Source organism: Heptranchias perlo, chromosome 11 (genome assembly GCF_035084215.1).
Source record: "Heptranchias perlo isolate sHepPer1 chromosome 11, sHepPer1.hap1, whole genome shotgun sequence".
NCBI lineage: Eukaryota > Metazoa > Chordata > Chondrichthyes > Hexanchiformes > Hexanchidae > Heptranchias > Heptranchias perlo.
In genome coordinates, this window is record NC_090335.1 from 51,234,129 (window position 1) to 51,258,632 (window position 24,504).

General features: G+C 40.9%; 1 protein-coding gene across 1 annotated transcript in view; it reads right to left on the minus strand.

Moving 5' to 3' along the window:
- The window catches only part of polq (polymerase (DNA directed), theta), a 72,912-nt gene that overhangs the window by 13,176 nt on the left and 35,232 nt on the right, over positions 1-24,504 (minus strand). Inside the window, exons 14-23 of the mRNA XM_067993008.1 lie at positions 19,748-19,941; positions 14,479-14,603; positions 14,051-14,294; positions 9,321-11,968; positions 7,448-7,591; positions 6,887-7,092; positions 6,538-6,778; positions 3,779-3,972; positions 3,080-3,214; positions 1,724-1,898 (exon numbers count right to left, since the gene is read on the minus strand). Of these exons, the coding sequence (XP_067849109.1) occupies positions 1,724-1,898; positions 3,080-3,214; positions 3,779-3,972; positions 6,538-6,778; positions 6,887-7,092; positions 7,448-7,591; positions 9,321-11,968; positions 14,051-14,294; positions 14,479-14,603; positions 19,748-19,941 (4,306 nt within the window). The remainder of the gene's footprint in view (positions 1-1,723; positions 1,899-3,079; positions 3,215-3,778; positions 3,973-6,537; positions 6,779-6,886; positions 7,093-7,447; positions 7,592-9,320; positions 11,969-14,050; positions 14,295-14,478; positions 14,604-19,747; positions 19,942-24,504) is intronic.

The window sequence follows — 24,504 nt, forward strand, 5'->3', positions numbered from 1 at the left end:
AGAAAATGACCAGTTAAATTTGCTATTCCATGTGCAGCCATTCTTGTGTGCTGGAAACGAATATCACATACATATTTATTCAGAGATGGAATGGGACTTCCACCTACCTTGAAGTCATGGCGCTGATACCGCTGTAAGTTGCAGGGTTAGCTATTTTAAATATGTAAAGGCATGGGGCAGGAAAGTGGTGGGAGATTTGTTGGGTCAAGAAATAACCCCACTCTCACTAAACTCCTGGCTCTCACTTAAGCTGATATTGTAAATGGTTCCTTCTCCTCTATCATTGCTCCTTTAGTTTTTAACCATCATCATTATCCCCTCAAAAAAACCATCCTCGATCCCTCTGTCCTCTCTAATTACTATACCATATCACAGTGCAGCCAAGCATCACTGGCTTCGCTAGCCCTTAGGTATTACCTCAGTGAAGAACAAGTGTAGGCTTAAGAACAGCATAAAGGATCACCAGGGGTAGGTACGGTGGTAATAAGCACTTGCTTATAAATATGTGCACAGACGAATCACGTTGTGATATGACGTCCAGTGTTTTCAAGTAAGTGCGTTCTTTGTGTTTGAGGTGATGTTTGGCGATCTGTTTGCAACAGGAAACAGAGTTCCTTCCATGCCTCTTTACTAAACCATTGTCTCCTTAAGCAGATATCTTGAGGGAGTAACACAGTCATCTTCTCCCTGGTATAGGCTTATCCTGCAAACTTGTCATTTCCTCTTCCTCCTGCTCTGTCTCCATTATAGGGAGATTTACAGGAATGCCCATAGTAACTCCTATGGTGAGGGCACCATTACAGAAATGTGGGAAGCAAAAGAATTTCCTGTCTATAAATGCTGAAAAGCAGTTGCTGAATGCTTTTAGTTGCACAGCTGAGAAAAGATTTTTCTAATCATTTTAATCAAAGATAATGTTTTTAACAATGTTTGTGAACATTCAAAGCCTGTCAACTCAACCACTTCCTGGTTTGACAAGTCATGCAGGTAACATACCTCTCTTCTCTACAAGCTTAACTTAAGTCAGGTGCAATTCTGGTGTAAATGGCTTAATTTCTGTGACCGCTGCTTTTAGCCTTATTATCATATCATTTGCATAAATGCCTCAATTTGGGGGCAGGCACATCATCTGCCAGAATTTAGTGTGCATTTTAGAACAGGTGTAACTTTGATGTATCTGACTTATACCCCAAATACTGGCTTCTACACCAGAACAACACTTTTATATCAGAAAAAAGAACTGTATAGAAGAACATACCATGTTCAAATTGCCCAAACACACAACAACAACATTTGTATCCTTATCTTTCTGCATTTACATTTCCTGAAAATTTTACGACTGGTTTCCGTATTTTCTTATTGGTTTGAAATAGTCAGAGCCCCTCTCTCAATAACTGGATTACAATGTACAGGATACAACAATAGCCAGGCAGCGGTAAGTAAGTATATTGAGAGATATGGAGAAAGCTCGAGGAATTGGGATCATAAACACGTAGCTACAATGAAAACCACAGAGAAGGCCAAATGACCTACTTGAGTTCCTACATTTTTATTTCCAGGAATATTAAAAAGCTTTCGCTTTGGCTTGTGTTTCCACTACACTGAAGAAATGATCAATATTATAGCGAGCTTTTATTGGTGTAAATTCTGTGTCAGGACTCACTGGGTTGCATAACGTGCATCACCTTGCATGGACACAGGACAAAGTGAAATCGGCATTTACCTGTGGCACTGTGTGTCTGTGAGATGGAGTAGATCCTCTCCATTCCTAGCTGAGGGTGCAGGTGCTTGTGTCTCTGCAGGGGGAATACCACTTTGGTCATTGCATTAGTAATTCTCCTCCATTCTAAGATTATGCCTGGCAAAGGATGAAGTGGCTTCAATTTCTCCAATACTTCCTAAACATAGAATGGTGTAATAAATGGAAAAATAATTTTCTTTTTAATAAGGTTTACCTTTTAGAAGCAAAGTAAATGTAATATATCACAGCAAAACCCCCCAAAAATGAGATACATGAAAAAATAGCACTCAAAAGAAAAACGTGCATTATTCAGCAATGCCTAAAGTTACTAAAAAAAACTGGTCTCCATCTCACAATGTACTACTGTCCTGAAAATATTTAAATATATGTTTGCCTGTTCTACAGGAATGTCTCAGATGAGAGATAATCTGCAAACAGTATCCAATTTTTCTCATCATGATTAGTGTCATCACTTCACTCTGTTTGTGCTGGTTTATGGACCCTCTCATTAGTCATTCTTGCCCAAATAATTTTCAGCATGTATTTTGTCTGTTGCATCACAACTCAAGCCTCCAGCCATCTAGAATTCTTTTGACCACAATTAACGCTTAAGCATTTACAGCCGCTTGCAATTGCTATTCTTGACTAAATTTCTTAAGATACTCTGTCCAAAAAAATCAATTTTAATTTGCTTGCTCCACTTTTATATTCACTCAAATATCAATTTTTGGAAGATGCTCTTTCTTTGAATGTGCCATTGGCTCAGTCTCCTTAATATTTATTTTCAATCTATATTTCAAACTAGTCTGATTTACCGCAAGTATTTTTTATAATGTATCAGCAACTGGTACTGTATACCTTAGGTTATTTATCAATTTTCCATGGATCTTGAAACCAATATCAAAGTTATCCAGACTATCCCCCATAATGAATCCAGAGTAAATATTAATAAGCCAGGGTGATGTAACACATCCTCATCTCACTATTCTTATGATCTTTGTCTCTTTTAACTCATTAACTCTTATTGCTGCTTATTGTTGCCAATAAAAATTCCTAGAAAGTCTCATGTCTTTGCAATTTATTCCAGCTCTTTGCAGGACATCTATTAATCTTTCATGCTTCACTCTATCAAATGTTTTCTCATAATCTATAATGCATGGATGCACGTCTCACTTCATTTCTTCTGCGCACACACACATCATCTCAAAACAAATATTCAGATGCGTATCCCACTCCCCTTTCTAAAAACAACTTCACTTCATTCACAATTATTTCCTTTTTACTCTTTCTATTGATCTCAAGAAAGTACAAAGATTGGCACAAGAACTAGATAATTACCTTGTTGGTGCTGAATTGCTTGGCCAGCCTGAAATGCCCTCCCGCTAGTGCTGTCCTCCTTGTGGAGCCAAGCGTCCTCTTTCCATTAGTGTTGGTATCTCCGTTGGGAGGAAGTTTGAGCTCCAAAAATAGAACCTGGAACAGGAATTGAATCGCTGAGCCTGTGAAATTTTGGGTAGGGCAAAGCGAAAGTTTGGAATTGGACTGCTACCCTTGCTTTGTGCGATGACGTTTCACACCATCGGATATTTTGTAAATGTTTGTATAAAAGCTGCAATTCTTATGGGAATTTTACTAAAATAATTGGTGCAGTGGAACCTATTCGCTCTGTTGAAATTAGCATAAAGCTCACGTACAAAATCTAAATTTAAAAAAGAGGCCTGGAGTGTTGGATAGTATGAAATATTAATATACCCATCTTAAATCTGAACAGGAAAGTTGCAGCGCAGAATGTTTGCATTTCAACCCAATATTCAGTTTAAATTCTGCCAAAAACATTGAGTACCAATAATGGGACCGGAACTCAGTCCTAACAGTCATTGCAATGGAAACTAACAGAAGAGATATTCAAAGTCAACTGAACCGACAACTTCTCCAGTGAAAAGGTTAAATGATATCTCTTACCCTCTTTAATCCTTTTAATAAAAACTCTGTACACTGCTCCACAACACTTATTTCAGATATACGTTACAATCTTACCTCAGCAATATCACTTGGGCTTGTCAGAGAGAAGCTGTGGCCCACTAGCTGATAAGCCTGTGCTTCTATGGCAGATAGCTTGGCCTGCATTAAGTATTTCTGGCTCTCGCATTCAGTTGTACTGAATCCTATTCCATTCATCTCTAGCAAGGCCAGGCAATACTGAGTCTTCATTTCAACATTCCAAAACATGTCTGCAACAGAGGAGAGAATGTTACATGCTGGTAAAATTCTAACACCACCCCCCAGAAAAGGAGGTTACCTGTTGGGATCTCCTGCAATTGTACAACTCTGATGGGATGATAGCTTTCACTGTTATACAAATGATATTAATCTTTAATTGCTACCAACAGAATAAGAATTTGATCCATATGATAACAATTATACATAGTTAGTGATATATTCAAATGGATTATGGGGTCTTTCATTAGTGCAGAAGGAACTCAGCACCAACAAACACCTACAGTCAAGACCACAGATCCTTTTGTATTCCATCCCAGTATTTGCCCAAGCAGGGCATTTTTGAAAATGTGATTTTTTGATTTTTTTTTAAAAAGTTGACCCATTTTCTTCCTCTTCCTTTCTTGCAGGTAGATGCTCCACCAACTGGAGATATTCCTATAAGAACCCAACCAAAGCAAAATCACCATGATTCTATTCCCCAGTCAAACACCACTAAATGTGCTCAAGTGTTAGGAAGAGGACCTTCCTGTAACACAAATGTACCAAACACCACTCTGACCCTGCCCGGCATTACATACAAACATATGAGAAAGAACATGAAAAGACCAAACTGGTCCATCCAGCCTGTCCCATTCAGACATGGTACAGCCACCCCCACAACCCCCTTCCCCCCACCCCTCCCACCCCCAGTAATGCAATCTCCTAGGAGAGACAAAGACAGAGAAAAAAACCTTACAGGTCAATGATTCATTGCAAAAAGAAATATTTCCTTGCATCTATCTCAACTCGGTTAGATTTTTTACTGATGTCCCCCAGTCCTCCTCTCCCTAGAGTGCAAATAACCTATCCACCCAAACAGAATCTATTTCTTTCATTATTTTAAAGACCTCATTCATGTCCCCTCAAAGTCCATGCTTCTCCAGTGAAAAAAGCCCCAGTTCCTGAACCTATCTTAATCATTAAAAGCCATAATAATGGGTATCATTCTGCTGGCCCTCCTCTGGGCCTTCTCTAGGACTTTGAACCAACCCCCCCCCCCCACTCCCCCCAACCTTGTAAGGGGACCAAAACTAGGCACATTATTCTTGTTGCAGCCATACTAAGACCTTGCACAAGGAAAACGTCGTATTTCTAGCTTCATACATAATTGTCTTAGGTATACACCCCAATACCATATTCACATTCCCTACAGCTTCACAACACTGACCTTTAATGCTTTCTGAACTATAACCTCCAGATCCCTCTCCTGACTTAAGCGGGTAATCCTGAATGGTATATGCATGCCTGCAATTACCCCGCTCCAAATGTATGAAGCTGCATTTATCCACATTGAAAGTTATCTGTCACATATTGGCCCATTATCCCAATGTACCTAGAGCAGCCTAATCTATTTATTTCGCCTGAAGTCCTAACTCTGCGTACATCTTTGTCATCAGCAAACTTAAGTATTGTTCCCCCAATGCTTTCATCCAAATCATTGATAAAGATGGTGACGAGCAACAGTGACAACATAAATCCCTCTGGGATTCCACTAGTGACTGGACCCCACGCTATTTATAACTACCCTCTGCCTATGGAAATGCAATCAGAAAAATACAATGTCTTGGAACTCCTAGTTGTCAGGCTTTGAAATAATGAAGGGAATAAATTCAGCTGGGTGAATAGGTTATTTGTGCTAGATAAGAGGAAAAGGTCTAGGAGGCAAAGGTGTAGGAGGCATTGTTACAAAATAAGAAAGAAGAGTTAGATTAGGAAGTACTTTTTTTTCCCCGCAGAGTCAACAACCTGTGGTACAGATTGCTAAACCATGCAATGGGTATGGATTTGCTACAGGCCTTCAAAGGCAGCCGGATGAGTTCCTGCAAGTAGAAAACAAAGTTATACAAGACAGGTTGCGTTACCTGTGACTTGTGATATCAGTCACCACAGTCTCCTGTTGCTTGTTTGATTGACTTTGGAGGTCAGAGAGGAATTTCACGAGAGTGATTTCCTAAATTAGCCCAAGGGTTTTTTCTCTGGTGTTTTGCCTGTCCCAGGGGACTGCAGGATTGGAAGGGGTGGGTGAATGGTACGTGTAGGCTTCACCATGTCGACAGGCTAGATGGACAAATTGGTCTTTTCCTGTCCTTTTTTGTATGTTCGTATGTAATTAGCTATCCAGCCTAAAATCTGCCCACCAATCCCACGGGACACAACCTTACTGAACAGCCTTTTGTGTGGCACTTCATTGAAAGGTTTTTGGAAATCAAATACGCAATTACTATGAGGTTCCATCATCCATCCATTGTTTAAAAATATATATAATTTTAATATGTGAAACTAGACTAGTCTTCACAGGTAGCTGTCCCCCATTCCACGCCCCCCTCACCATATACATTGTCCTTCTTTAATGAGTGCCTCCATAAACTGCCATCTATAGCAATCACATCCAAAATTTGGGTAATTCGCCAGTTAGATTTAAGAAAATTTAAACCAAATACGAACAATTGTCTAGGAGACACTATTAAACTATTCAATCTATATTTCTCAATTCGTGACCCAAACCTGCCTTGTATAACATAGGACCTCCACTATACCTTGCAGATTTTCTTTCTTAAGCAGCAAATTAAGTTGATTCATTGTATTGTAGACCAACACAGACTCTATGGAGGCTCTATGACGGCCCGAGAGATCAGTGTTTGCACCCAGCCCGAGACTCTGAATGCCATGGCTGGTGCCCACTCCATCTAGTAATGCAAGCTGCTGGGGGAGAAAGTTGGTCACCATATTATGAAGGGTTCTCTCTTTGGAGCCAGGATCCAGCAACCAACATGCCACCTAGAAGAGAAAACAAACATTTATACTGTCAGTTTAGTTCTCAAAAAAAAGAGATGGAGTGGAAGTTTGGAATTCTGAGTCAGAATTCCAGCAAAAATCAATTATAACCTTTGGATCTTCATAACTGCCTTCGATGGAAATGTTGCAGGCCTCGAGGAGAGTTTTGTAATGTTGCTTAAAGTCATACATAACAACAGAGCGCTCTACCTCTGCGGTCGCAACGTGCTGTAAACATGCACGCACATGGAAAAGCCTCTCCTTCACAGACAGCTCAGGGTCGAGAGGTGGAGGGGCCAAACTGTTGCTTAAATCTCCTTTAAAAAATAAAAATACTTTTAAATAATTGCAAATGTGATTAATAGTTTAAATGCACTATGAAATTCTTTTTCATAGGACGGTGCACTAGCCAAAGAAAGTACATTTGTGTGTGTGACAGCAACTGCAGGTCCTGCAAGATGTAATAAGCATCCTATCACAAGGCTTATTTGTATATAATTGAAAAATACCAAAATAAATTATATTTACTACTGGGTTCTCAAACCTGACTGGATTAAGATGTACTGGCTGTTGATTTAAGAGAGATGGTAATCTAAACAAGGTGTCCCAGAGGACAGATTTTCCAGTCTAATTTAAGGTTGAGCCAAGCTATTGTTTAAGCCATTTTCTTACCCGTATTTTCCTGACACTCCTGCAAGGAGATGTAATAAGCGTCCTTCCCGCCCCAAGACACACACAAACCTATCACTACAAGGTCTTTGTGACTGCTCACTTCAAATCCATCAGTCTTGGCCTGAATCTTTACAGCGGTCTGGGCTAGAAAATAAATGAAGGCGTTAAAATGAATTAAAAATTCTGTACTAGTCATAAGTTAATAATTAAGTCCTTTACACTCTACTAGTGTAAACTCATTCAAATGTAAATACTAATGCTTGATGTTAATTTATTCACCTGAACAGTCATCAACTACACCAGAGTCTATGATAGTTTGTTTGAGAGATGAACTAAAGGTGGCATTTGCAAGAGGGGTATGTATTTTACAATTGTTGTCTTTGAAAAGTTTCAAAAGATTTGAACTTTTATCATTTAAATGCTGCTGAATCATTTGAAAGTTTGATTCTTCACCCTCCTTCCCCCCCAAAATAAGGCTTTTATATCAGAATTTCTGACTATGGCAAATCAGGCCAACAACTTTCTTTTTAAACTTTAAAAATAGGTGAACCAGGTGCTGAAGAGGATTAGATACTAGCCTATCAGAACCTGGGCTCAAATGCAAGTCACACAGATGGGATGATCACAGTCTCCTCCGGCAGTAAGGATCTTAAATCGAAATGAATCTGGGCTATCTCATTCCAGTTCCCACGTGGAACCACAGCACAAAATTGTCCCTAATTCACCACTAAATTGGCAATCTTTGAGCAGCCACAGGATGGCTGGTGTGGGAAATGGGAAAATGTCACACTGGTGGGTGCTCTTTTGATGTTGTGGAATGAGGCACCCTACTGAGGCAGATTAAAGGTATTCACTAGGATTGATGATCTCCTTCCAGCTCTCTCCCAGTGGGGTTCTTGAACCAGTTCTAGATGTTGTAAAAGAACGGCACAGGTTAAATTACATTCCAACTTTTCTTCCATCTAGAGAAATTATTTGGTTTTCTCACTGGGCAGCACAACAGATCAGGAATTTTCTGTGCAGGCAATGGCAGGACAGAAAATCCATTTAACGTTTAATAAGAAATAAACTCATATAATTGGGTAAACATATCATGTGTTGTGCAACTGAGCCCTCCAGAGATGGAAGAGATGAAATTTCATACCAGATATCTGCCACATTAAAACAATCCTAAGTGGTAAAGTAAGAAGCGATTGGATTCAGGGCCCCTTGGGTAAGCAGAGAAAGGAGAAAACTATTGATCATGTTTCTTGCTCCTGGATAACTATCCAGCAGTGCTTAGTGGAAAGTCACCTGTGTGGATGGCCGGTGAGAACAGAACCAGGTTTGGCTGTGATGCACCTCACGGTTAAGTAGCCTGCTAATACACATTCTCTCGGCTCATAAATAAAAAATGGCCAAATTAAGTGAGGTACCAGAGGCCAAATACATGTAGAACCCAAGAAGGAATTGCTATCAGGAGAAATAATGTGAGAATAAGAAAGGGGTGGAGGAAGATGATATTACTATTACAGAACAAAATGGTTGCAAAATGAAATATTTTTCAAGTACTGGGGTTTACCTTGTATACTCTACAAAAATTAACGGCTGTCTATACGTTTTTTTAAAATCGGATAAAAAGGTCACCAAGGCTTGATCGTTGACACTCAAATGTAATCATTCAATGCATGACTCGTAGCAAAAGGAAAATAAAAAGCAAGTGCTGAAAAACAGGACCTTAACTACCCTCCAGCCCCACCCATAGCGTGGTAGTCAAGGTTGGAAAGTCATTGTGTGGGTGCTTTCAGTAGTGAACTGATGTTCTACCACCCTCTAGTGTAGTCTGTTATGGCACAAGCTGCTCCTCTCTATAAATATACATCTATTTACCCACCTTGTTTAAACTTGCCACCTATCTCCGAGCTGGGTGACAGAACATGCTCCTTTCTCTCACAGGCAGCTGCTAGTGCAAATCTTTGTTTACTTTGCCACTCCTTTATAAATGTCTGGAAAAGGACTCGACTACTTGCCACGTCAATAATGGTGAATGTTTCTGCACTACAGGGGCCAGAAGGTGATGATAAATTGTCTTGAGAAAGTTGAAGCAAAAAGCTTTCATCTATGAAAGAACCATCAGCATCACCATTCACCACAGGACCACAGGCAACATGATGAGATGGGGGATTTCCTGCTTCCCCTGCTACAAAAACAGATTTATGAGATGAGCAAACAGGAGTTATTTTTGGCAAAGACTGCTTTTTGCACTTTTCAGCTGATCTTTCAAATGGTGCTGCAGTCAATGCTATTTTGATTTTGGGAGTCATAGGTTCATTGGGAGGTGTTGGAGGAACTTCATTCCGACTATCTGGCCTGGATTCGGGCCAGTTTTCCATTTCTAAACCTGGTGACTGGTTATTTGCATCTGTTTTTTTGCTTTGATTTAGTGATATCCGGTCAGAAGTTTTCTCTGTTTGACACAACACCAGCTTTTGTTGCTGATTTGAAGTTTCAGAGGTTCTCGTTGCATGATTCTGAAAGCCATCAATTTCTGTGAATTGCCTCGAACAGTGGTCCTTCTCCGGGTCATTGGTTTGTACATTTATACTTGGATATCTCTGACCCGAGGGAGCTGGCAGTTGGTTTAGTATCTCTTTCATCCCTGGACTTAGATCAAGTGAAGTGTCTGACCACATCCAATTACTGTTGTCTGCCACCTTATTTTCCACGAAATAGTCAGATAACCCTTCTCCGTGCCCTTTAGTTAATGGGCCTTGCTTTGGGTTGCAACTTTTTATCTGACTATTCAATCTCTCCGGTTCTTGCAATCTTAAGCAATCAGCAATAAAAGATGCATCTCTGTCCAGAATATGCATCTGTAACCCCTGCAGGGCACAATCGACAGAATTGCCATTTTGGAAGGAATCTTTAAAATCAGAGAGTTTGAAGGACAAGTCATTCCAGTGCAAACATGCTTCAGGAACTTCATCAATTGTTTTCTGTATGTCATTTTGATCCTGTATTCCATTTTCTGCAAACAGACTACAGGAAGTCAGGCTTTCAGGTATGGGTTGTTGGCCAGGTGGAAAACCCTGTGCAAAAATATCATCACTGGAGGAAATTTCTGTGAAACTATCAAATAAACTATCGCTCATATTCAGGGTCATCTCATAGTCAGTACTGGAATGGTCACGAAGTTCTTGTAAACTGAGTCTTCCATCATTGGAACTTGTATTATTCAATGTGTCATTCAACTTTTGAACTGAAACAGCTGGGATGCTTTCTTCAATTGAGGCTGGTGTCTTGTAATCTAGCATGAAATTCTCTAGCTGAGTATCAATTAAAGAAAAATCATTGGCTTTCAGCAAAGGCAAACCTGTTTCAAAGGATGGAGATGGAAGACTATTAGGAGAACTTATTACGGATTTAACAAAGTTGGAAGACACTCCTTTTCCAGAGCTCTGCATCTGACCACCAGTAGAGCTAGAATGTGCTAACTGCACAGTTTTCTGTCTTACAGCAGCCTTATTTCTTGATGTCTCATTTCTATTAGAAGTGTTACCACCAGACTGCTTTGTAATTGTTTTAATGTTAACTAAACTCTCATCATTTTCTGACCTGAATTGGTCTTTCACTGTCAATTGAGTGCTTTCAGTTTCTTGCTGATTTTCACAGGTAGGCAACACCACAGCAGCTTGCTCTATGATCTTCTCAATTTGTGAGTCCAACTGAAAGCTCTCATTAAACTCTCTTATGACAGAACACAACTCAGAGGACTTACACCCAACAACATTTGGGCTCTTTATATTATTCTCCTCATTAATAATTAGGTGTCTGCGCTCTTCGTTATTTAGATTATTAGCGTTGTTCTCATGCGGAATTTGGTACAAAATTTGAACCCTATTTTCTGCAACACTCTTCTCCTCTTCAGTGTTCCCACCAATTTTTCTGTCATCAGTTACCAGAAAGGAATTCCTTGCATCGATAGCATCACCTTTTACAGCTTCTATGTCATTCACAAAATGCTGCCCAATTTTTGACTGATCCAAGCTCTTCACAATTGTCTTACCATGCCCATCAACTGTGAAACAGATATTTTCCCCGGGAGGACCATCTGATGTTTGCTTGTTAGCAGTTTCCCTATTGCAACTCAAATCCAGGCTTTCTGCATTCCGGACATAATTTACTTCAGTCTTCATGGCAATATGTTCAAATGGGCCAGCAACTGAAACTTCCGTAGCTCTGGGGCTTTTCTTAGCTATCTCTGAATTCTGATCTACAGATGCAGCATTATCACGTTCCAGACTGCTCTCAGACCCAGCAGCAGCCGCAGCAGGGTCCTGCTGTACCACAGTCGACAACTGGTCAGGGTTCCATTCAATTCCCATCGATGCCAGATCTTGTTGAAGATGATTCCTGGCCTCTTCTACAATCAGGACAGCAGCATCTCTCTCAGTTAGTCCTTTTCTTCCACTCACCCAGATACATCGCGTCTTCCTGCGCTCTTGAGCTTCGTATTCACTCTCATCAACCGCTCTCCTGGAACTGATAAGACAGTAAAGCATTTATTGAACAAGTTTTGAGATTAAACTTTTAGTCTCACCCTTTTTACATAAAAAAGGTTTATTTTGATAGAAGTTCATTTCTGGAGAGGGAAAAGGATTATCAGCTTTATTTCTGAAATGACCATAAGATTTTAATTTAAGTAATCATGGAATTTTACAGCATGGAATAAGATAATTTTCTGAAAGAGCTATCCACAGTCCCATTCCTCTGCCATTTCCCTTTGTCCTGATAAATTTATCTTTTTCATATATTTATCCACTTCCCTTTTAAACACAATATGGTTTCTGTTTCCACCTCTGTTTCAGATAGGACATTCCATGTTCTAATAACCTTCTGCGTAAAAAATGATTCTCCTAGCTTCTCCCTTTGCACTTTTGGTCATCTCTTCTATACCCTCTCCATGGCCTTGACATCCTTCCTAAAGTAGAGTTCCCAAAACTGAACACAATGGTCCAGATTTTCCTGGGGACATTTGCCATTAGGCACAGAGACTCTAATTAGAAATACAGGAAAATATGGAGTAAGTTCTCAACTGTGAGATCGACATGCTGGATCTTGCCATTACAGGAAATTCTGAGCCACTATTCTAACTAGAAATGAGGCAGGAATTATGTCATCAAACCTACCACCTCATTTTCGTGGATGCCCTATTCTTAAATATTGACATGGTTTCTGCTTCAATCACTAACTCCGGTAGCACATTTCATGTGTAAAGCAGTTCTCCTGCTTCCTTTTTTTTAAAAAACCTACGGGCAGCAGGACAAGCATCAGACTGGGGATTTCTGGCTGCTGTTATTGTACAGTGGCCATTATCACTGCTGCAGGCCTCAATACAGTTTCCTCCCCACTTCCAGGTGCAAATCCCTTCCACGGGGAGTTTCTGCACAGAAGTCGTATTGGGGACATTATAATGGATTGAACCTGCAAATATGGGTGGATTTGGGCAGAGCACACCTGAAGTACATTATGCTTGACTTGTGCTCAGGTTGAGGGCCAAGAAAATCAGTGCCTGTATGTTTGGCACTGAAACACACGGACCACAAGGGTTCCTATTTCAATCCCCAATCTTAGCTGGGATAGTGGTGGAATGCTACAATTGTCCTCGATGCCTCAGGGGTGGGGTGAGGGAAAAGAAGGAACAGCAATTAATCCTGCTCCTGATCACTACTGGAAAGTGCAAGTGTGCCCAGTGGATGAGGACTGGATCAGCTACATTGCTCCCCACTATCAAAAAACCTTCTAAAGTTCAGTGATCAGACTTAGAGTTGAAGAATGAACGAAGTGCTGTAAGACTGCTGAGAGATGTTGAACAATAATCCAGAAGGAAAGGAGAGGCAAAGAAATAAAAACCACATTGTGTCATTTACAGAAAGATCAAAGAACGAAGAAAAGGAGAAACACAATAGTAAGAGTAAGGAAAACCTTGAAAACTCATTAAAAACATAGAGGGGTTATGCTGGCCTTACTTATTCTAACAAACTCAGAATTGCACTGATTCCCATTGTGTACTGTGTTTACACCACTGGTAAACATTTGCAAAGATGTACAGTAATATTTCATTTGCAAAAATTAGTGCAAGGCCTTGAAATATGAAAGTTTTGCAATATAAATCAGTAACAACAGCAACCTTCTCAAATTGAAGTATATGATTCTATATCTGTCAGAGGGAGATAGTACAAGTGCCTTGCACAAAGAAAGCATTCTTTAAAAATGTGAATGACTTGCCCTGGACCTCACTCGCACACTTTCTATCAACTGATTATTGATCAGATTTGGAGGAGGTAATCTGTCAAATCTCTAAGTCAGGAAATGAGGCAAATTTTTAAAAATTAAAACAAAAATTTCAAAATAAAGGAGGTAGAGAAATTACATTTTAAAAGTCTTGGTAATATACTGAAACATTGACAGTCAAGTCTTTCAATCTTTTAATTTATTAAACCATGCAAAACTGTCAATCCTACACAAAACAAATGCCATTGTGTGGCAAGGTTTATACCCCATTATACTGATGCACTTAAAAATCTTAAAAGCCTAAGATAACATATCCAGTTAAATTTCTACCTTTTAAATGGGACAGCATTTCTCAGAGCTGTTTCTACATCAGCAGGGTTCCCCCGTGCCAGCTCAGATACAGTGCCGAATCCAGCATCATACAGTGCTCGAGCGCGTTGTGCATTTAGCAAGGAAATCCGCACCAGATCACAAAGTTGTCGTTGAATACCAAAACTAAGACGGCTCTGAAACTGCGAGAGGAGCAGTTCCATATTGTGCCAACCAAGCCGGTTACTGAACACTGTTACCATACCTGTACAAGAGACAAAAGGTTAGTTAACACTTTCACTGCCATCAAAATAGCTTTGGAAAAGAACTGTGTCACTCCAAAACAAAATCAGTCATGCACAAGAAAAAAAGAGATGTTTCCAATTCTGGTTAAAAGCAGTGTATGCTGGTTACGTTTAGAGCTGTTCTTTATCATTTTTTACTCTCACCTGCATATGTTGCTGCAGACTGCTGCAGAGACTGAAGCTGTCCTCGACTGCAGTGGTATTTCTTTGCAACAATTCCGAGAGGAACTTCACTGATGAGATCTAGTAACACAAGGCTGGTGAAAAACCTGGAGCATTGAGAAAACAAGACATTCGGCATGCAGATTAACCATGATTCACAGTAAATACTGCAAAGCATAACATTTTGATAGCACAATAATGAAGCCTCAGAGTTTGCCATTAGAAGGACTTCCACTGAAACCCCCACCATTGTCAAAAAGCAAGACACATACATTTACTGGTGTCCCTCAGTTCTCCCTTGTTCCTGCACTTCATGATTTCAAACTTCAGGTCAAAGGCAGCGTGGCAGCAGAATCTGCTCTTCACCCCGACACATACAGGCCAACCTAGAAAGACTGACAGCCTCAAAAAAACTGGCAACGCAAAAACAGCCCTGAAATAAGCCTATGGCATGTAGTTACACTGAAAGTGCAGTGAGGCAAAAAAAATCATTAGTTAAGTTACAAACATACCCAATATTCTATTTTATGCATAGCAGGAGATTATAACAAAAATGTGGGGATTTTTTCTAATTTCCTGGAGAAATTGCAGGCTTTGTGAATAAATTTTGGTAATCTGTTGCTAAATCTGGTTGTTATATGGTTTAAAAATGTTTATATGGTTGTCATAGCGACACACAGCACTCTTCCATACACCCCCATTCATGCAGGCACTCTCATTCTCCCCTCTCATCCCACAGTTCACCCTGGCACTCTTCATCACTTCCTCCCAGTTCACACTAGCATCCTTCTCCCCTCTCTCCACTACTCCTGATTCCTACCCAATACTGTTATTGCTTTGGTAGATAAATTCTGCTTTGGCAAGGAATTCCTAGCACGAGAATTACTGCCCACAATAATGTTCCATGCACAGAGCAGCAGCAACATCAGGTAGGAGGTGGGAATACTGCAATTTCTCCAAAAAATTATTAAAAATCCCCACATTTTGTCATAATCTCCTGCTATGCATAAAAATAGAATATTGGGTATGTTTGTAACTTAATTTATGATTTTTTTGCCTCACTGCACTTTCAGTGTAACTACATGCCATAGGCTTATTTCAGGGCTGTTTTTGCGTTGCCAGTTTTTTTGAGGCTGTCAGTCTTTCTAGGTTGGCCCGTATGTGTCGGGGTGAAGAGCAGATTCCGCTGCCACACTGCCTTTGACCTGAGGTTTGAAATCATGAAGTGCAGGAACAAGGGAGAACTGAGGGACACCAGTAAATGTATGTGTCTCGCTTTTTGACAATGGTGGGGGTTTCAGTAGAAGTCCTTCTAACGGCAAACTCTGAGGCTTCATTGTTGTGCTATCAAAATGTTATGCTTTGCACTATTCCCACCTCCTACCCGATGTTGAAGAGCAGAGCATACGTTAGCACTGATTTTCATCTGCAAATATAGACAAGCAGACACTGACTTCAAAATGCTCACTGACCACATAAAGCATGAATGCTGACAGGATGTAGACACTGTGGGCTGTATAGAACTTCAGCTGTTCAATTTCAGACATGCTGCTTACATCACTTATTCAGTTTAAGCCACTATCAAAGGGAACAATTCATTTTTGAAGGGGTTAACATATAACAAAGAGTCAATAAAATATACAGTTTAGGGTCAGGATTTTTATAAAACAGTCATTTGTTTTCAGGCTTTTAAAAGGTGGTTGAAGAGACCCTCTTTAAATGTGAATACGACAGTGAAGATTTCACGATTTCTTTTTTAAATCAAGAGGCGCAAACTTTTTTTTGTAAAAGTGGTTAAAAATCCAGTATCTTGTAACCAGAGTGCTTGCAAACTTATTTAAGACTGTTAGTAATTGCAATGCAAAACTTAATCTCCTGGTGGTGCAATAATGCTGAGGGCTGTAAAAGCTCAGTGACACTGTGCAGGATAACGCAGAGACCAACATTCTGCTCTGCTCAATTCCCAATCTGAGCTGTGTTGAGCAGAAAGGTGCTGAGCGAAGGCTATGGTGTCTCCCTGTGGGGTGGGGGAAGAAATCAGAAGAGAGGAAAATCAGAGAGTGTTGTGTCTGGACAATATCTAGTGCCTCCAGGTGCAGGAGAAATTGATGGTGATCTAACAGCAGATTCTGCATCTATCTTGTTAGCTGAAATTGCAGGCCAGGAGGATAAAGAGGATAAATATACAAAAATGAACAGGGGGGAAAGCCATATATAATAGAAATTTTAAAATTCCAGTTTTATAACATGGCAGATGGATATGTATACATTGGAAGTAGCAATCAGTCACATCGCCTCTCTCATGGCCTTTAGGCACTTCCTAATATTGCAAATAGCAGTTATTCTTGAACCATCTTTATGGAAACCATCAGCAAAGGAAAAACAAAAGGCTAGATCAAGGGTCACGTTGTAATAAAACTTTGATTTACATAGTACATCATCATCACATCTCTTGGACAATTCACATCTAACTAATTACTTTTCAAGTGTGTTGATTTATTATGTAGGCAAACATTTAGCCTTTTTGTACACAGCAAGATGCCACGAACAGCAAGGAGATAACCAGCTAATCTTTTATTGATTACGTTTGGGATGCATCCTTGGTTGCTGAGGGAAGTAAGGGTGGAAATTGCGGAGGTACTGGCCATAATCTTCCAAACATCCTTAGATACAGGGGTGGTGCCAGAGGACTGGAGAATTGCAAATGTTACATCCTTGTTCAAAAAAGGGTGTAAGGATAAACCCAGCAACTACAAGCCAGTCAGTTTAACCTCGGTGGTGGGGAAACTTTTAGAAACGATAATCTGGGACAGAATTAGCAGTCATTTGCACAAGTGTAGATTGATTAGGGAAAGCCAGCATGGATTTGTTAAAGGTAAATCGTGTTTAACTAACTTGATAGAGTTTTTTTGATGAGGTAACAGGGAGGGTCGATGAGGGCAATGCAGTTGATGTGGTGTATACAGACTTTCAAAAGGCGTTTGATAATGTGCTGCATAATAGGCTTGTCATCAAGATTGAAGCCCATGGAAAAATGGGGGCAGTAGCAGCATGGATACAAAATTGGCTAAGTGACAGGAAGCAGAAAGTAATGGTGAACGGTTGTTTTTTTGGATTGGAGGGAGGTGTACAGTGGTGTTCCCCAGGGGTTGGTACTAGGACCACTGCTTTTCTTGATATATATTAATGACTTGGATGTACAGGGCACAATTTCCAAATTTGCAGATGACACAAAACTTGGAAGGGTAGTGAACAGCGAGGAGGATAGTGATAGACTTCAAGAGGATATAGACAGACTGGTGGAATGGGCGGACACGTGGCAGATGAAATTTAACCCAGAAAAATGCAGTGTGATACATTTCGGTAGGAAGAAAGAGGAGAGGCAATATAAACTAAGGGGCACAATTCTAAAAGGGGTACAGGAACAGAGAGATCTGGGGGTATATGTGCACAAATCGTTGAAAGTGGCAGGGCAGGCTGAGAAAGCGGTTAAAAAGCATGCAGGATCCTGGGCTTTATAAATAGATGCATAGAGTACAAAAGTATGGAAATCATGATGAACCTTTATAAAACACTGGTTCAACCATAACTGGAGTATTGTGTCCAGTTCTGGGCACCGCACTATAGGAAAGATGTGAAGGCCTTAGAGAGAGTGCAGAAAAGATTTACTAGAATGATTTCAGGGATGAGGGACTTTAGTTACGTGGATAGACTGGAGAAGCTGGGGTTGTTCTCCTTGGAACAGAGAAGGTTGAGAGGAGATTTGATAGAGGTATTTAAACTCATGTAGGGTCTAGACAGAATAGATAGAGAGAAACTGTTCCCATTGGCAGAAAGGTCAAGAACCAGAGGACATAGATTTAAGGTGATTGGCAAAAGAACCAAAAGGTGATATGAGGATAAACTTTTTTACACAGCGAATGGTTAGAATCTGGAATGCACTGCCCGAGGGAGTGGTGGAGGCAGATTCAATTGTGGCTTTCAAAGGGGAACTAGGTAAGTACTTGAAAGGAAAAAATTTGCAGGGCTACGGGGATAGGACTAGCTGGATCGCTCTTGCATAGAGCCAGCACAGACTCAATGGGCCGAATGGCCTCCTTCTGTGCTGTAACCTTTCTATGGTTCTTTGTTGGTTGAGGGAGGAATATCAAACTAGTGCCATGGGATCTTTAACATTGAGCCAATCAGGTCCAAGTGTAATATAGGCTTTGCCCATGTTATACTTTCAAGTGTGGTGGACATATTAGATACAAGAATTTTATATATAATTCACCAACTTCCTTTTAAAAAACTTTTTTTGCACACTAATTCTTTCAGCCAGTAGTATAACATGGTTTGAGCATCAGGTTTCTCAATAACCTTCTCAGCTCACCATGATCTGCTAATACTTCTATTTGGTGGTGGGATGGTTGGGGAGGGAAGAACCACCAGCTGCTGTCGTTTCCCCTGTTGAAATGGAATACTCCATCTAGTGATCTGACTGAGAATGGATAAAACCCACCCAAATACAGGAAATTGACTCTAACCATCAGAAACATCTATGGAGTAACAATGAAGCCATTCTTAGGTTGTGTGTTTACAGAATAATTCTAACCTCCTGGATCATATAATGAGGAATATGGGAAGGGGGTGGAACTTAAAAGGAAAACACTACACAAACTTAAATTCAGATATAAAGTTGGCATATCAGTAAATGCAAATTAGAAGTACAAGATAGCTTTCTTAAATGAGTCAGTGAATTTATCTAGTGAGCTGAGCCATACACACCGGAAAAGTCCCAGGTTCAACACCCAATTTGTGCTTAGTTAGCTGATATCAGCAGGGGCAGGGATAAGGTTGCTTCAATTGGCTACAGCCCCCTGGTTAGAGAATGGCTAGAATTGCCACTAATTGTTATCCAGTTACCTCTGCTGGAAGTAGATGAGAATGTTGGGTAAGAACAGGATTAGGCTTGGTTATGATGTGTCCACCATGATCAAATAGCCTTACCATCAAAACTCATGTTAATAATGTCTCTTTGGTAAGTTTTTTTAAATTCATTCTTGGGATGTGGACATCCCCGACTAGGCCATCATTTAATGCCCATCCCTAGTTGTCCTGAGAAGGTGATGGTGGGCATACTCCTTGAACCATTTCTGTCCAGGATATGATCAGATTCCATGGATCCATACCCCAGCAATGAATCAATATTTTCAGGGGAGGTGGTGAGAAACATTGACTAAACAAATAGAAATCAGTATATCATCAGTACCTTTTATGAATGGCCATTTGTCTGTGCTGCTTGTCAGTCTTGGGAATAAGTTTCCCTTTAATTGAGCGAGCCAAGAAACCTTCCTCAATTCCAACCAGCTCTGCTACTCTCTTCATTGAGGCTGACAAGTTCTCCCACAAGCAAAAAAACTGATACCAGTCAATGGTTACCCATTCTTCATAGACCGGTGTGATCTGAAGTCAGTGGAGAAAGAAAAAAAAACTGCATTAGCATCCCACCACAAGACTTATGAACCAATACAATGTTTTCTTTTGGTGTGCACAGAATAGCATGCATTGCGCACACATTTAGTCTGCGGTCTTGAGCTCTACTCATAACATGATAACGGATGTAGTTCAATTATACTAGCAAATATACCATGGCATCGTTCACAGGGTGCTCCTGGTTCTGAAGCACAGTTTTGATGTTCAGAGAAGTGGCCTTAAACACACAAGCCAGGATAACAGCTAGCTAGGCAAATCCTGGTAACTGTAGTTATTTATGAACTGCAGAAGTCAATCAGAGGGCAGTAATTGCTTATAAATTTCTGGCACCAGATCTTTGTGTTACAGTTACAAATGTCACACACAACTTTATCATTTTCCAAAGAAAAAAGTATAAAACAGAAAATATCAAAGAGAATTTCTGCCGTCTTAATTACCTCCTATATGAACTCACCCAGTACTTAATAGCAGCAGTTTTTTAATGAACATCTGCAAGAGCCTAGTGTTTACTTAATTTGATACACATTCACACTTTACATGGTCTTACACTTTTGTAGTCTTTAAATGACATACATTTACACTTTAGCAGAAGAATAATGCTTTGTGGTTCACAAGAAGTAACGTTCCTGTCCTTAGAAAATAATGAATCATCTGACTTGCCACGAACAACACCACAAGAGATCTGCAAATATATTTACTTGTCAACAAATTCAAGCACTTTTTAAAATGTCATCCATGCAAGTAACATTTTTAATTTGTAATCCATCTCAGTGAATGGCATAGGGATTCCTATAAAATAAAATCCACAGTCAGTGATAAAGGGGAATCCAATGATGATGCAATAAAATGGGTATTCCCATTCCCCAAATCATTCCATTGGTCGCAAGCCCCCCAACTACCACCACTACAAATCAAATACATCCATGACTTAGACAAAAAAAACCATGCACTGAATTTGCATTTTAGCTGCGATTGTAACAACTGTTTTGGTAAGCAAATAGATCATTGACAGATAAATGATTATTTAATATGTCCATTCAGAGCATTTATCAGTTTAAAATGTCCCAAAATGTTCTTAATTATAAATACACATCAGTTGGAAATATATCGCCGGACCTTCATCGTCGCTGGGTCAAAATCCTGGAACTCCCTTCCGAACAGCATTGTGGGAGAACCTTCACCACACGGACTGCAGCGGTTCAAGAAAGCGGCTCACCACCACCTTCTCAAGGGCAATTAGGAATGGGCAATAAATGCTGGCCTTGCCAGCGACACCCACATCCCATGAACGAATAAAAAAAATTGATCTCCTGTGGCATTGCTCAGAGACAAAGATAAAAACTTGAGCACTCTCCCTGTACCATTCTCTACTACTTTCACTTCATTTTCCACTTTTTCCTCTCTGTATGGCTCTCAAACTTTTCTCATTGTATTCTCCGTTTGCCGCTTTGTCCCTAACCCATTTCCTCATTCATTCTGTAAGTCTGCTTTCCCTCCATCTTTTCACCATCTCTGTATATATCTTACACATTTTCCTTTATTATAGAATTCATAATTTTTAATTTTTTTTTAAAACAGCTAGGGCACACAATAAGATGAAAGCCATAATGTACCCAGTGAGAGTTGGGAATCTGGGGGTAAGACAGGAAGAGACCAGGATTAGGTCAAGAGAAGACATCCAGTTGGTGCTGTGATATACAAGAGAAACTCTGGATGGGGCATTTAGAAGACAATGACTGTAGAGCAGAGGATGGGAGGGAGTAGGAAGTTCAGCCTGTGCTGGAAGGCAGTGTGAGCTGCTGGGGGGGTAGGGGCTAAGTATCAACAGGGGGTACCCTGTTTATGCTGGAATGGATTTGTGGCCCAACTGTACTAGCAGATCCAGAAACCACTGCAACACGTGGGCAAGGAAAATGGGGGAATGGGCCGGGGTGAAAGCGGAAGTCCGGGGCCTAGACCCTGGAGGTCACAAGGTCTGAAACTGTGATGGAAAGGGAGCACATTCCTGAAGTTGAAAGGAAGCAGGGCAGGACATGGAAACCATAACTGGAAAAGTGATGTACCACTGCAGGTCCCAATGCCCAAGATATAGCAGGAAAAGTTCAGGACAGAAAAAGCCCAGAGCAGAGCCCAAAGCAAGAACGGGAGGAAGTGGAGAGAGATTTGTAAGCCAGAAGTGTGATGAGAGTGGGGAAAATACTCTTCCCGTATTTGGGGTCAAGGAAGTATTGCTGTTACAGACCAACAGCACAAGTTTTAAGACAGCCCATATACTTCATAAGCCTCAGCGCTAATAGGTCAACTGATTTTCGTGAGTGCTGATCCTGAACTTAATCAGGACAGCATCACTCAGCAACTTTAAAACACATGCCACTGATCTACAGCAGCATCCTGCTTTACCCCAATTTGGGAACATGGTGACTGGGAAGCATGGTGGCAGAACAGCAACTTGCAGAGGCAAGAAGCTGACGAGCGTGGCAGGGGAAGAGACTCTTTTAAAATTGCTGCAAAGGAAGGAGGAAGCAAAGCTGAAGCCTCAGGGTAGGCCTCAGTGGGGAGGAGGGATGGAGCTGAAGGAGTCAGGACAGGGCTGGCAGGGAGCAGAGCAGAGTAAAGCTGGAGCGCTCGGGGGAGGGCAGGATTAGGTGTAGCAAAACCAAAACACTCAAGAGAGGGAAGCCAGGCAACAGAGCTGGAACACAAAGGGCAGCTTTTGGAGGGAGCAAAGCAGAGCCCCAAGAGGGATAAATGCTAGATAGAGTGGGTGGAGAATTAACAGAGAACTATCATAACAGCTAGAAATAGGTTGAATAGGTTGAAATGGATAGGTGCGTATAGATATTAAGTGGCTAATGTGAGCCAACCAACTACATTGCAGGCTCACAACAGTATTAAGGCATAAATATTACAGAAACAAAACGTTTAATTATATAGATGTGAATATTAAATATAACCATTTTCACACACACACACACACACAAATAAATAAACTTCTGAATAGATTAAGTAAAACAGAAAATGCTGGAGAAGCTCAGCAAGTCAGGCAGCATCTGTGGAGAAAGAAACAAGAGTTAACGTTTCAGGTCGAAGATCTTTCGTCAAAACTGGAAGATGTTAAAAGAGTTAAAGTTTTTGAGCAAGTACAGAGCCAGGGAAAGGGGAGGAAAGAACAAAAGGGAAGGTCTGTGATAGGGTAGAGGGCAAGAGTGATTAAATGTCAAAAGGGATGATGGTGCAAGACAAGGAAAGTGGTAATGGGACAGGTTAAGAAACAAAAGATTGATCAGGAGTAGCTGTAAATGGCAGCAGCAGAACCGTTTCCAGCACCAGCTGACCAAAAAAATGGTTATGATCTGAAGTTTGTGAAATCAATGTTGAGTCCTGAAGATTGTAAAGTGCCGAAACCAAAGATGAGGTGCTGTTCCTCGAGCTTACGTTGAGCTTCATCGGAACAGTGTAAGAGGCTGAGGACAGAGGGGTCAGAGTAGGAGTGGGGAGGGGAATTAAAATGGCAAGCGACCGGCAGGTCAGGGTCAAGCTTGTGGACAGAGCAGAGGTGCTCAGCAAAGCGATCACCCAGTCTGCGTTTGGTCTCCCCAGTGTAGAGGAGACCACATTGTGAGCAGCAAATACAGTATACTAAATTGAAAGAAGTACAAGTAAACCGTTGTTTCACCTGGAAGGAGTGTTTGGGGCCCTGGTCGGTGGGGAGGACGTGAAGGGGCAAGTGTTGCATCTCCTGCGCTCGCACGGGAAGATGCTGTGGGGAGGAGAATGGGTGTTGGGGGTAATGGAAGAGTGGACTACGGTGTCGCGGAGGGAGCGGTCCCTTTGGAATACTGAAAGGGGAGGGGAAGATGTGTTTGGTGGTGGGATCATGCTGGAGGTAGCGGAAATGACATAAGAACATAAGAAATAGGAGCAGGAGTAGGCCAATCGGCCCTTCGAGCCTGCTCCGCCATTCAATAAGATCATGGCTGATCTGATCCTAACCTCAAATCTAAATTCATGTCCAATTTCCTGCCCGCTCCCCGTAACCCCTAATTCCCTTTACTTCTAGGAAACTGTCTATTTCTGCTTTGAATTTATTCAATGATGTAGCTTCCACAGCTTCCTGGGGCAGCAAATTCCACAGACGGAGGATGATACGTTGAATGTGTGAGGCAGGTGGGATGGAAGGTGAGATGGAGCCTTGCACCATCATCCCTTTTGTCATTTATTCACTCATGCCCTCCACCCTATCAGAGACCTTCCCTTTTGTTCTTTCCTCCCCTCCCCTCACTCCTCCCTCTTCCCCTGGCTCTGTACTTGCTCAAAAACTTTAACTATTTTAACATCTTCCAGTTCTGACGAAAGGTCTTCGACCTGAAACGTTAACTCTGTTTCTCTCTCCACAGATGCTGCCTGACTTGCTGAGCTTCTCCAGCATTTTTTATTTTGGATTTCCAGCATCTGCAGTATTTTGCTTTTAAAACTTGATTGTTTCACATTCACTTGAGTAGCATGCTTTCCATTTACCTTTAAACAATGAGG